At 32.1% G+C, this 13122-nt stretch overlaps 1 protein-coding gene across 1 annotated transcript in view; it reads right to left on the bottom strand.

Moving 5' to 3' along the window:
* Positions 1-12599, bottom strand: part of ALDH1A1 (aldehyde dehydrogenase 1 family member A1) — a gene marked incomplete at both ends in the record, with an annotated part of 56061 nt that extends 43462 nt beyond the window's left edge. Inside the window, one exon of the mRNA XM_084305449.1 lies at positions 12529-12599. Coding sequence (XP_084161575.1) covers positions 12529-12551 — 23 coding nt within the window. The remainder of the gene's footprint in view (positions 1-12528) is intronic.
* Positions 12600-13122: the final 523 nt, after the last annotated feature.

Raw genomic sequence — 13122 nt, 5'->3', positions numbered from 1 at the left:
TGAGGTTTATTTTCTGCTGAATCCATAATGACACTTTTAGTCCAAGACATTTTCTGAAAGGAGGGACAAAGTTAAGTGTGTCCTCTACTCTTCCACAAAAATTTGCAGCCACATTTTTTTTTCTTTGTCCCTATTTTTTTTCTCTCTCTCTCTCTCTCTTTTTTTTTTTTTTATTCAAATAGAGCCCCACCTATTAGTGGAGCAATATCATTTCTTCCAATTTTATGCAAAAATCAGGTACTATCTGCTCACTTGTATGCAGAAAGGCCTGTGAAACAAATTTCATGAAATTTCCACCTTTTTACCTTAAGTACTTTCACAGCAGACAACAAAGCATGACAAGGGAACCAAAGAGTGCAAAGTACCTAGAAAGGATAGTTTGGGCTTGGAGTTAAAAATACCACAACCTATTCAAAACATGAGCATCAGTCTAATACCCTGGAAACCCCAAACACTGGAATAGTGGTAGTGCAAATCAAATTTGCTGGTGAAAAACAGTAAAAAGCCACTTTTAGAAAAACAGTCATAATTCCACTCCCTCAGATTTTACTGGGCGGAGATGACATGTTTTGTCTTGATTAGCCAATGACATGGCTCATTCTTCAATAAATTTATGTCACTCCCATTCAGTTATCTACTTCTCAGCTAACTGTATAGCAGCTCTTCCTAATCAGTGGTGAGAAATAGAGCACTTAGAGCAAATACCCTCACACTCCAGAAGAGGTATTTAAAGTAGGCCAACTGAATAACGTCCCAGAAGTAAACAGTTATTGTTGTTGACAGTAAAGGAAGTCTAGTTGTCTACCTCTAATATAAAGACTTTATTGGAGTTTCTGGAGTGTCCTAGAGCCAGGTGAAATAGGTTATATGTGTATATGTATATATATATACATACATTATATATATATAAATGTTTATATATATATATATATTGCATATATATATAAAATACATACATACATATATACATATATATGCACATATATACATATATGTATGTATGTATTTTATTTTCACTATAGGGAGATGTCTTCATGTCTATCATTTATGAACAATTATATTACTTTTGGACTGCAAACAAAGCTTAACAATATCCTTCTGTGAATAGTAGGCCCTCAGGAGAAGATAAACACATCCTCTCTGCCGAAGAGTCTTTGCCTTTTAAAAGATTGACTGGGAGCCCAGGAATATTTATTTAAAATCTAGCTGGGTTTAACTAGAGCAAAATGTTTTATTAGAAGCATGTACATCAGTCTAAACACGTTTTCAGAATGCTCATCTCTCTTCTCCGGACATCTCTGCATGGCCTTTACTTTCTGTAACATGTTTCTTACTCTGTATTGATTCTGCGGGCAGATGGTCTATCTTATATGAAAGGCAATTTGGAGATTAAAAACAATGACTTCGATGCAATCATAAAAAGCAACATCAAAGAAAAAATAAAGAAGTAAATAGATATTTCATGGCAAGATGGTAAAGAACAGTGTTTCGTAAATTATTAACATTATTTCTGGAAAGGTTAGTTACAGAATCTATTTCAGCCACAGGAAGCAATTTTCTCTGTAAAGCAGATTAAGCTAAGTACCAGCTACTTTATTATTACTGTACTTCCTAGAAGTTGCAAGAATATTTATTAGCATCTAACAGAGTTAGCTTCTTTAAGTTGAAAAGACTTGTAATTGTTTTTTCTCCCTTCTTTATTTTATCATCAGAAAACTAAGAAAAAAGTGAAAGATATGACAGTTTCCATGAAGAAGATAACAAATAAAACCAACTCATTATAATTTGGTACATCAAAAATATACATGCAGTTCTGGAGAAATCATTTTTTCACAAATCTGACGTAAATCGTATTAATCCAAAATATAATTGTGACTCTTAAAGGTCTGTGACTGCACATGTTTTCCCTAAAATACAGAACATAATCAATTATATATATAAATATATATATATATTTTTTTTTTTTTTCCAACTATTCTAGTTCTTTCTTATTATTCATTTATGTCATTAAATATGTGTAAAAATGAGGTCATAGAAACTGTCCATAAATTAGCAACTCCCAAAAGTATATGTTTTTCACTCAGGCTAATCTATTTTTCATGTCAACAGGATATTATTTAAATGAAACATTATTAATGGTCTTAAAAAATAATAAAAATTAAACTAGTCTGAAACTTTATGAAGATTTATAATTCTTATGTCTCACTTCAAGAAAACTATGGAAAGAACATCTGGCTATAACAAATGAGAACTGATATATGAACAGTATTTCCATAACAACATCTTATCAATGAATAAATGTGAATAGAGTTTTAGTAAACAACTTCAAATATTTCATGGCAGTCTTGGAAAGCAATGAATGATTTTTAATATTTAGAATATTTTTCTTTGATACTGTTATATTTGTTCCTAATTATTCTGAAAACAAACACAAAACAAAAACACCATTAAATAGTGACATTTTGCATATGTCAGAATGACAAACTCCTATGTCTTTCCTGTTAAATTTATTATTTTTTTTTTTTCAATATATAGGTCAAATGAGTGTAAGTAATAAATAATGAAATAGTTTAAAGTTTCCTCAAATAATTGTTTATGAATAAGGAAGCAGATTTTATGCCACAGGTCACAGATAAGATCACTTATCAGTGAACATCACAAATAATTTAATGCAAATCAATAAAGTTCATGCAAGTGCAAAACTAGTCGGTTAGATCAGAATCAGGCCCAATGCTGGTTATTAACCTGCATTGTTAGCAACAAATGTTGCCAAGTAGTTTTCAGCATTTCCTCCATGAACTTTTGTTTCAAAGCCAAGATTTAGACAGCCACAATTGGTTTTACATAATTGCTATGTGCTTTATACGCCCGTGTGTAGTGATTGTGTTCGTCATTTATGAAAGTGATCCATATGGAAATAACCTTTCTTCTTTTAAAGTTTTGAAGAGCATCTAGAAAAAAAGCTGTTGTACAGCTAAAAATAAGAAAATGTCATGGGCATATGCATCACTTTTTTTTGTTGTTTTGTTTTGTTTTGTTTTGTTTTGTTTTATTTCCAATGTTACTGTTTCATATTAATGACCAGCAAGACTTAGTGTTTCTCAAAGATTTATTTTTTGTATCTGGTTTTGTGAGATGTACTGGGCTCTGGGATCTGCATAGTGGAAATGAGAAAATCCTTCTCATTCAAGAGCCAGTGTACATTTTCCATACATAAAGTAGTAAACAACTAGGATGTGACTTGAAAATTGTTGTTAGTACAGCAAATCAGAGTAATATCTAATTTTAAACTAATTCAAAATCAATAACAGTACATTTGTGTTAAAATCCTCCTGTCTCAAAATGCTTTTACTGTGTATATTACCAGAAAAGTCCTTCAGAATTAGCTTGACACCATCCATGTCAGTAAGAAATCTCTGGTCTGAACTCACCTTTATAACATTTGAATTGGAATGAAGAATGCCAGCAAATTAGCATACTTGCAGTAGGAATATGAGTTATTAGAAATAAAATTTAGCTTGGCACATCATACAACATTCATCATACAACATTTCCAAATTAATTGTGACATTGAAAAACATCAGTGGAGGATTTTGATGAATTTCCAACTTCTCTATTTTGCAACTGTTTAGTTTAACTTAAACAAACAAACATCTAGCATGAAGCAAGACCTCCCTTTGTTTACAGAGTTCAGGGAGGTTTCCGTGGATGCTGTCAGAGGGTGGTGTTTCTAATGAAAAGTGGACTTTAACCAGATTGTAAATCTGCTCTGTGCTCTGGGGGGGACTAAAACTCAGAATCCAAATCCCATTATAAAATAAAGTATCTCTGTTTTCCTGTTGGTACAGTCTACTTTCCCTTTAAGGTAATTAGTAAGATTGACATTGTCCCCTGTACTGTAGTTTATATCTTAATTTCAAGTTTAGATGCAGTGAGTTGATCACATTAGGTTGTCATTTGTAATTCCCATTTTTCTATACTTTGTCATGGTTTTAAGTGAATTCTCATGTGTTTGCTGTTAGAAGTACTGCACCAGTGTACATATGCTACTCATTAGCATCACTGGTGAGAATTAACAGCTAAAACACTTAACTATGATTTCTAGAAAGAAGATGTGATTAATAGCTCCCTCTGAGTACTGCTGAGAGTTTTCACATTGCCATTTCAAGAAATGGTGTTAGATCTTGAAAACTGTTGTGTAGTATTTAATTATTAAGTATTTAATTAAACAGTATGTTAAGGTATTGAAAACATTCAGGGGAAGGCAACAAAGATGGGTAAAGAGCTGGAAAGCATGACTTGTGAGGAGAGGCTGAGGATTCTTGGGGTTGTCCAGTCTGGAGAAAAGAAGGCTGAGAGGCAAATTCTTTGCCCTGTGCAACTTTCTGAGGAGGGGAAGTGGAAAGGGAGGTGCCGGTCTCTGCTCTCTGGTAACTGATGACAATATACATAGTAAGGAACAAAGGTGCACCTGAGGAGGTTCAGACTGGATGTTAGGAAACAATTATTTGCTGTGAGGGTGGTCAGACACTGGAACACACAGTTGATGCCCTCAATTAATTTGATTTAGCTTTTGGTTAGCTCTGAAGTGGTCAGGGAGGTCTAGTCAGGCAGGACTAGGTGTTTTTTGAAGGTCCCTTCCAACTGAATTATTGATTCTAACTAATCACGTGTTATATGCGAGACAAATTTAAATTATATTAGTCATTTCTGTAAGATCCCTTCAACTTAAATATGAAGATGATGATAGCATCTTCATGATGATAGTACAAGAAGTCAGATAAATAGCATAGACTCTAGGAACTAATTTCCTGTTAACAAAGAAACATGTTAACTAGATGATTTGAAAAAGTAAAGTAAATTTAGTTAGAGTAAATTTTATGAGAAGTTGAGCTTACACATCCCTATATTTTATATGTAGAGGCATTATTAACTTTTAAGCTAAAAATAGAAGTATGTTTTGTGGATGTGTACATGTGAATTTATATATATACGAAGAGTATTGCAGAAACAAGACATGCTTTTTCAGATTGATTCAATAAATGTTTCATGTTCCTTTTAAGAAGATAATCTGAGGAAAAACAAACAAACAAAGAACAACAACAACAAAATAAACAACAAACCTTTATCTACAAAGTGACAAGGTTTGACCCAAGAACAGCATAGTTCACTGAAATGTTTCAGTACATAGCTATTTTACTGCAATTGTGAATTATTATTATAATTACTATTATAGTTAATATTAATATTAATGTTAATTATTATTATTAAATACTACTACTACTACTACTACTAATAACAATAAATACAGCTGTAAATATATTTAAATTGCTAAATAATTTATAAGAAAACTGAGGTAAAAAACATTTCTCTCTTCATGGTTCTTTTTTGTTTGTTTGTTTCAATTTCTCCTTTTCTTTCCATAAACAAATTAAACAGTGAAAAGTACCTTTTAATCTCACAATGTGCATTTCATCCTGTTTAATTTCATGGAACTTTAGGCTAATGCCCCAAAGTGTGCTTAGATCATCAGCAGATCCAGGACACCGATAATCTGTATAATTAAGAATGTAAATAAACCTATTTTTGTCACAAATTTTGTGTAACATGTAACTTGCTGCCAAAATGTCTCAAGAAAAAATACAAATTCAAGCAAATTTCTGAGGAGTTTATTAACTTTTAAAAGTTTTAAAATGCAATTAGGTCTATTATGGTTTGACTGCTCCTTTTATTAGTTAACAGGGTATTTGAAAAACTTCATTCTGTTACTTTGGGTAAGGAAGCATATGAAAGCTGAGAACATCAAGGTATCTTACACTTAAGAAAAAAAAAAAAAAGTACATGTTTATAACATTTCAGTGCATTTTTCAACATCCTGCTGAGGATTGTCAAATACATGTACTCTGACTTATTCCTTTGGAGGATAGTGCTAATGTTAAGCTTTATGCACAATAATTGTGCTTATACAAAGCACTAAAAAAGTTCTAAGAATTGTGCTTTACTTGGATGATAACCCAAAGTTGTGTCCTGGAGTTGTGATAATGATAGTAATAAACCAAAATTTACCTGGACAATCAGAAAATTTTGGAGAAAGTAGGGAGGTAAAAATGAGTCAAAGGTAGGAGACTGTGACCAAAATTAGAGTCACTATTTATTTATTTATTTATTTATCTATCTATTTATTTATTTATTTATTTATGTTCTCTGAAAAACAAGCTGCATATTGCTTAATTTCATAATTTGGGTTTTAAAAATCAAAGTACTGCTATCTTTTCTTGTTTAGTTATCTTGCCAAACTCCACTGACACAGAAGTTCTGCAGGTTGTGGGAGACAGAATGTAGTCTTTCTAGCATAAATTCACAGTTCTTTTTGTTCAGGATAAGGTTTGCATGAAGCCACTCCTTTCCCATTATTACCAGGAAAGATTTACAATTTCTACGCGAAACTAAGCAAAATGCTGTTTCCTAGAAATTTCACTTTGACTTTTGTATTAGCTCAGCATACGCCAGCATTAGAACTTTTACCAAATTAGAAGTTATAAAAAAAAAAAGAAGAGATAAACGGGGCCAGTAGCAGAGAAGAATGGAGAGATTATCCAACTACATACAAGGTAAAACTTAGAACACTAAAAAAAGATAAAGTCTGATTAGATGAAGGCTGAGCTACTGTGGATTCACATAAAAGAGAATTGCATGTATAAAAGTATTAAAATAAAATAAGAGAACATAAACAAAAATGTTAGAATAGACTGTATTTTCGATTTCTTTGTTTACTCTCTGAATATTTTCCCTTTATAGGTTAAGGACAGCCAAATTCTCTTTACAATGACGACAGTGAGAGCAGAAGCAGATGATTCACCTTCCCTTTCGGCACATAAGTCTGTAACTATGTAACATGTCTCTTGAATAGAAATATTCCAAAACCACTGTAAAACTTTTCAGTTGCTGGGAGCTGGGCCACAAACTGCATTTTAACAAATGCATTTTTAAAATAAATTTTCTTCCATTTTATTCTAAACTGTGTATTGCCATAGTGGGGCTGTACAGGGTTTCTTAATTTTCTTTCTAGCACTGAAATTTTTCATGTTCCCTTTCATGGACCTTTAATAAATATACTTTTTCCTCTGGTTTGTTCTTCAACACTTATTTGAACATAATACTAAAGTGGTAAAGCTGGCAGCTAGGATGCTGCATACTGGAGTTCCATTTTGTTCTCTTACGATTCATTCTACACACTGATGTAACTAGACTTAGCTCTCCGTGCATCTGGTCTTCATGGTCCATTTTTCACAAGGCTCACTTACCTTTTTCAATCTTTCATCACTATCACCTCTTTTGGACATGTCAACAAAATATATGTAACTTATTTCTTATTTCTTGATTTCTTGTCAGAAATCAAATGAAAATGTGGAAAAAAAGGATACCGTTAATCCTTGTGTAATACCTGTGCAATACTTGTCTAAGATCTTCCTAACATTACAAGTTCTTAGAAACCTCTTTTTTCATTCATTTGTTTGTAAAGTGTCCTACCTTGCCAAGGACACTTTACAAACAGTGGAACAGAATGCTGCCATATTTCTGCATAAAAAGCAGAGAAAGATCTGTTTCTCTCAGGATCATTCTTAGAACAACTAGAGAAAATCTGCTCTCTGAGGGGAAATTACATGAGGTTCAAGTGCTGTAATTTGCAGTGAAGAGGAAGAATAATTGTAAGATTAGAGCAGGGTCATCTATCTAGAAAAGTCATGCAAGTTCATATTAAGCCAAGAGGGACTATTAAGACGTCACTTAGTATCTAAGTAAATTTATCGATATGCTTAGTACTCACAGGTCAGAAAGGTTTAGTGTTTGGAGAATTGCATTTTCATTTCACCTAATGCAATTAAAAATATTTAGTCATAGGCAGAAGTTTTTGGATAATCAATGTAAGAAGCTCTGAAAGACAAAGTGCATGAGTTGTTTTGACAATATTAGGCTTATGATTTGTTTTCCCATTTCTTCTCTTTGTGACGGCATGTAAAACAAAATAATACAAACATTTTATTAGATTGCATTATAGTGTCTTGTCTGTTTTTAAAGTATCTACAGCTATACAAGTAATGCATTTAAAACAAGTCAACAACAAATCTACTAATTTTTGTTTTTGTTTATGAGGATATAGGAATAGCTGCTTGACCATTCTACCACTGAGGAAATTGCAACACTGAACTGAAAAGTAATGAGGTTTTAATAAAATATTGTAAATCCATTCCATTTGTATGATATACAGTCCCTAATTTTGTCATGCACTGGAGTGTAAGATTAGTTAAACAGAAGACGCTGACAACACATTCTTAAGACTATGTGATTTTTGTACAACATTTCATTTTTTCTGTTTATACAAAGACCAAAAAGAATATTTCTTAGAATAAGTCATGGAAATATGTTTTGGAAAAAAGTTGTAAAGTTCCAAACATATGAGAATGTTATAACGTCACAAAAATCTCCAAATAAAAGGTCACAGAGTTCTTTTTAAATTTCTCCCAGATCTGACCACAAAATAAGAAAAGCTGCTTGCTTCAATCTAAAAAGAAGGATAGGTCTCTAAACTTTCTTTACTAGTTTTATAATAACAAATAATATTAATATAATTTAGGGAACAAGACATAATTTATTTACTCAAATTCAGATTTAAGTAATATGTTAACAAACAAGAGAAGATACTAACTTAAGTATTGCATACAGGCATTTTGTCAAATATGTTTATGCATGGAGCTGGACAGCCAATACAGAAAATTCAGCATGAATATTCATGGCAGAAAGTATTTTCTTTTATAGTGAGCATTTGCAGAAGCAGAGACTCTATGTAATGACATGCAGTGGATTAAAAAGGGACTATTTGTGAAAAGGGATGATGAGTGTTAAAAAAGGAAAGTATAATAATCCAAAACTAAGTGAGAATTTACGCCTAGAAATGTCTATAGCTTTGTTGTTGTTGTTCGGTCAAAAGGTAAGAAGAAAAAAACAAACAAACAAAAGCAAATTTACTTTAACGGTAATAATAATGACATTATATTGCATCAGCTATAAAACAAGGGAGAGTTTATAAAAAAACAGCCACATTACTTCTTGAAAGAAGTGTTTGCTTTATGGAAGCAAAGCACCATTTGGAGCTTTTAAAAGAAAGGAGCACTCCTTGTGTAAGTGACTAAGTTGCAACCTAAGTCTTTGTATCTGAGTACATCTTCCCTGCCTAAGGGTGTGGGTAGTTCCCGTGTCTTCTGGGACCTTGTTGTTCTTCCTAGATGTTTTAAATTTCAGTTTTCAGAGGAGCATATTCATATTCCCAGTTATTCTCACCCAGATAATGAAAATAATATATTCAAATTTAAATCTTGAAAAGTCTTTTCCTTATATAAAAGTGTGGATCTAATTTTTGTTTTATGAGAAAATGTTATACTTCTAACATTTATATGGGGCATATGTCCAATATATGATACTATTTTTTGCATCAGTTCAACAAATCAAATGAATTTAAAGGTACAGATCTAATTAATATCTGAATTTCTTGCCAATGGTAATACTAAGCAGAATGGAATACCCACTACTGAAGGATCATACCCCCCAACTGTTGCATATTTCTGCATACAACAAATTATCCTGAATGTCTAAATGCTTTAATGTGTTCCTATTAACACATTAAATCTTATTAACATCATCAAAGCTTTATGCTGTATCTGTGGCTTCTGAGGAAGCCACTAATAATCAGATTGATATTATTCATAGTCCTCAGCACATAAGAAGCTAATATTCTTCCATAGCTAATATGAACAATTGTATTGATATCATGAATGCTGTAGCCTGAACATTATGAACTTTATTGTCAAGGTATCAATGATAGTTTTCAAGTACTTCTTAGCAATCTGCCTAAGCATATGCAATGAATTTTTATATAGACTGAATTTTAGATCTAAAGTGAATTTGAGCACAAAATCAAGTGAAAAAATATACCATTGTTTCAAGTATTTTATCTTATTTGTGTAGTTTGCTTTCTATACGTGTAAGTCTTGATAAGGTAAATCAACTTTACAAGCATAAATATTGATAACATATGATGCACTGTCTAAATACCAAAATGATTTGCAGCAGTTTTTAGTACCAAAGTTGTTAAGCTGTTTGAAGCAGTGTTTCTGTAATGATAAACTCTAAAACTGTTGGCTTTAAAAAATTGTAATATTTCTAGTTAGATAACCACATATGCAAGTCTCTGTGTGCCACGAACTCCCAGAGAACACAATAACCCCTGCATTATTTGTACATTTTAAAAGTTACTTTGTTCTTAATTTTGTAGCTATTTATTCAATGTTTACTATCATATCCTGCAATCTCTATCTTCGAGAAAGTTTCATGTTCAGTACAGCTGGAGCCAAGCTTGCTGTGAAAACTCTGTCCAAAAAAAATTTCATAGACAGGAGTGAATCAAAAGCATTCAGCATTGTGGATTCTTCTTTAAATTACATAATTTTCTATCATAATTCCACGCAGTTCATTATAAATTCTTTCCCTAGTTTGATATGTACTGAGGTGTTGTTTTTTTTTTTTTTCTCCTACTCTTGCCATACCTGTATAGGTTGGTGGAAACTAGAGATTTTGTATGTATCACACTGAAAAGTGTGATGTATAAGCATGGTGCACTTACAGGGGCTTGCACAGTTTTATATGGGGAAAGTAATGAGGAACGACAGAAACTACTATTCTAATCTGCTGCATGCAAGGGGATAAATATGTTTACTCCTGTAAACTCCCAGAGTATTTATTATATGTATGCTAGAATGGTAGAATGATATATGTATGGTAATTGTTTTCTACATTTCTAAATGCATGCATTAGCTAGATACAAGTTAGAGAGATGATAGATTAATTTAGTTTTAATATCTCTTCATACTTTTTTTTTTTTTTTCCTGCTATTTTTATTTCTTCTGGACAATGATTTAATGTGTGACTTCTTAAAGATGCTTCAGAATACCTATATAACTGCAACTGATATAACCTCAGGTGTCACTGAAAGAAATTATTAGTATCACCTACTGCATATATTTGTAATGTTTGATTTTGATTAAATCACAAATTTATACCTTATTTTTATGCAAGTCTTGCATCGTGATCACATAATTGAAGTTATATAACATAAACAGTTTTAATTATTGATATTGAAGCAGAAGCATTACGGTAAATTCTTTTAGGTCCATGCAGATAATAAAATATTTTTCATTGTGGTGTAAAACAGATCATTACCTTTCTCTGCATGTTTGCATTACTATATAAAACAAAAATCAATCAGAGGATCATTATAAGGTCTTAGTTTTTCCTCTCCTCACTGGATCTAATATAATTTGCACATAATTGCTCCAATATGGGTGAAAATATATAACCAATATATTAATAATAAACATTAAAACAACAACAACAACAACAACAACAAAACTAAATTTAACATAACATTATTTGGTCTCATGTGGGTACTAAATCCTTCTTATACCCTGATAAGAAATTGACAAGTATATCTTTTGGAAGGGACTTTGCCTTCAACAATGCGCAGACATTATTGTATGTTCAGATAATCAAGACTATATTTCAACTTTCATTATATATTCCTTTTGTTTGCTATTAGTCTAATGTTTTCTCTGATATAAAGAGATGTTTTAGCAGAAAGTCAATTAATATTTCTCAATATGTATAAACATATTTTGTTTGCAATATGTTCAAAATGTCCCTTGATTAGCCCCTTTTTTTTTTTTTTTTTTTTTTTTTTCCCAAACAGATTTTTCATTCTGTTTCATGGATACCAGATTTCACCTGGAATTCTTTAAATTCAAAGCACATTTGCATTAATATTGCTAATTAATGGATAATTTTTAACATTAATTACTACAACACTTCATCTGTGTGAAGGCACATGCATACGTAATAAGCATTTTAAAATTACTATCATCCTGTATTTGGCTGTTGCTAAATGAAAAATGTCATACAACTCTCTTTGAAGACAAACTTTATGTATTTATGTATTTTATTTACATATACACTTATATACAAGGACACACAGACTGATCTAAGTTCTATACATGCATAAATATTTGTATTAGCTGCACAGCTCTAACTCTCTTTCCTGAGCAGGCATTTCAACCAAACAGTATCATATGTAGTCAATCAAAAATGCAAGGCCTTACCTTTACAATCAGAGCTTGATTTCCTAGATCTGTTGTATTTCACTTCAACAGCACACTCTGTGCTAAGGTCTGTGATCCACACTACACTCAAAGTACCAGGCATGACATCTATATATACACAATTCAGTAATAGCAACAAGTGAATACTTAGATTCTTACTTCAGTTCCACATTTATCAAGTGATATTACTCATAGAAAGAGATCCTTGAAACAAACACTTAATTTGCTTTGAATTGGAGGTGATCTCGATGATACACTTGAAAAAAAAAAAAAAAAGTGCTCATTGTACAACAGCAGATGAAAATACCCACAGACATTGCACGTACCATTCATTCTACTAACCATGTAATATACATTGTCATTTTGACGTGTAGATTATTTCTCTTCCTCTATCACCTCCACGTCAATCCAATTCACTCATTCTTGCCAATGATGAAAAAAAAAATAGAGAAGGAAACACGACGGAAAGATTGTTATCCTAGATCTGCATTTGCGGAACATTTTAAAGCCAGTTAGATTAACCAGTGGGAAGATGTTAGTCTTGATAAGAGAATCCCCACTGGTTTTCTGTCTCCTTTAGACAATGAAATCACATAGTTGTGTCTGTGCCTCTCTGTTTTGGATTGTTCTATTTTAACACATAACAGATTGAGGGCTGCCTACTATCCCTAATTAACTCAAGTTAAACTAATGAGAGAGAGAGGGTGGAGGGAGTGCCAAAAAGAGAAAGATCATGAGTTGGAAGAGATTGAATTACAACTTAAAGAGGATGGAGAAAGGAAAAGAGAAATGGGGGAGGGGGGAGGAGGTGCAGATACAGTTAGACTGCAAAGTGATTGAGAAGAAGGGCCTGTGAACACATTTACCCTTTGATTCCAAGAAAAGGCAAAGATGTCCTGCAGAAAACACCAGAGAA

The sequence above is a fragment of the Netta rufina genome, assembly GCF_964035555.1.
Source record: "Netta rufina genome assembly, chromosome: Z".
Classification (NCBI taxonomy): Eukaryota; Metazoa; Chordata; class Aves; order Anseriformes; family Anatidae; genus Netta; species Netta rufina.
This window is presented reverse-complemented; position numbering and strand designations above follow the sequence as displayed.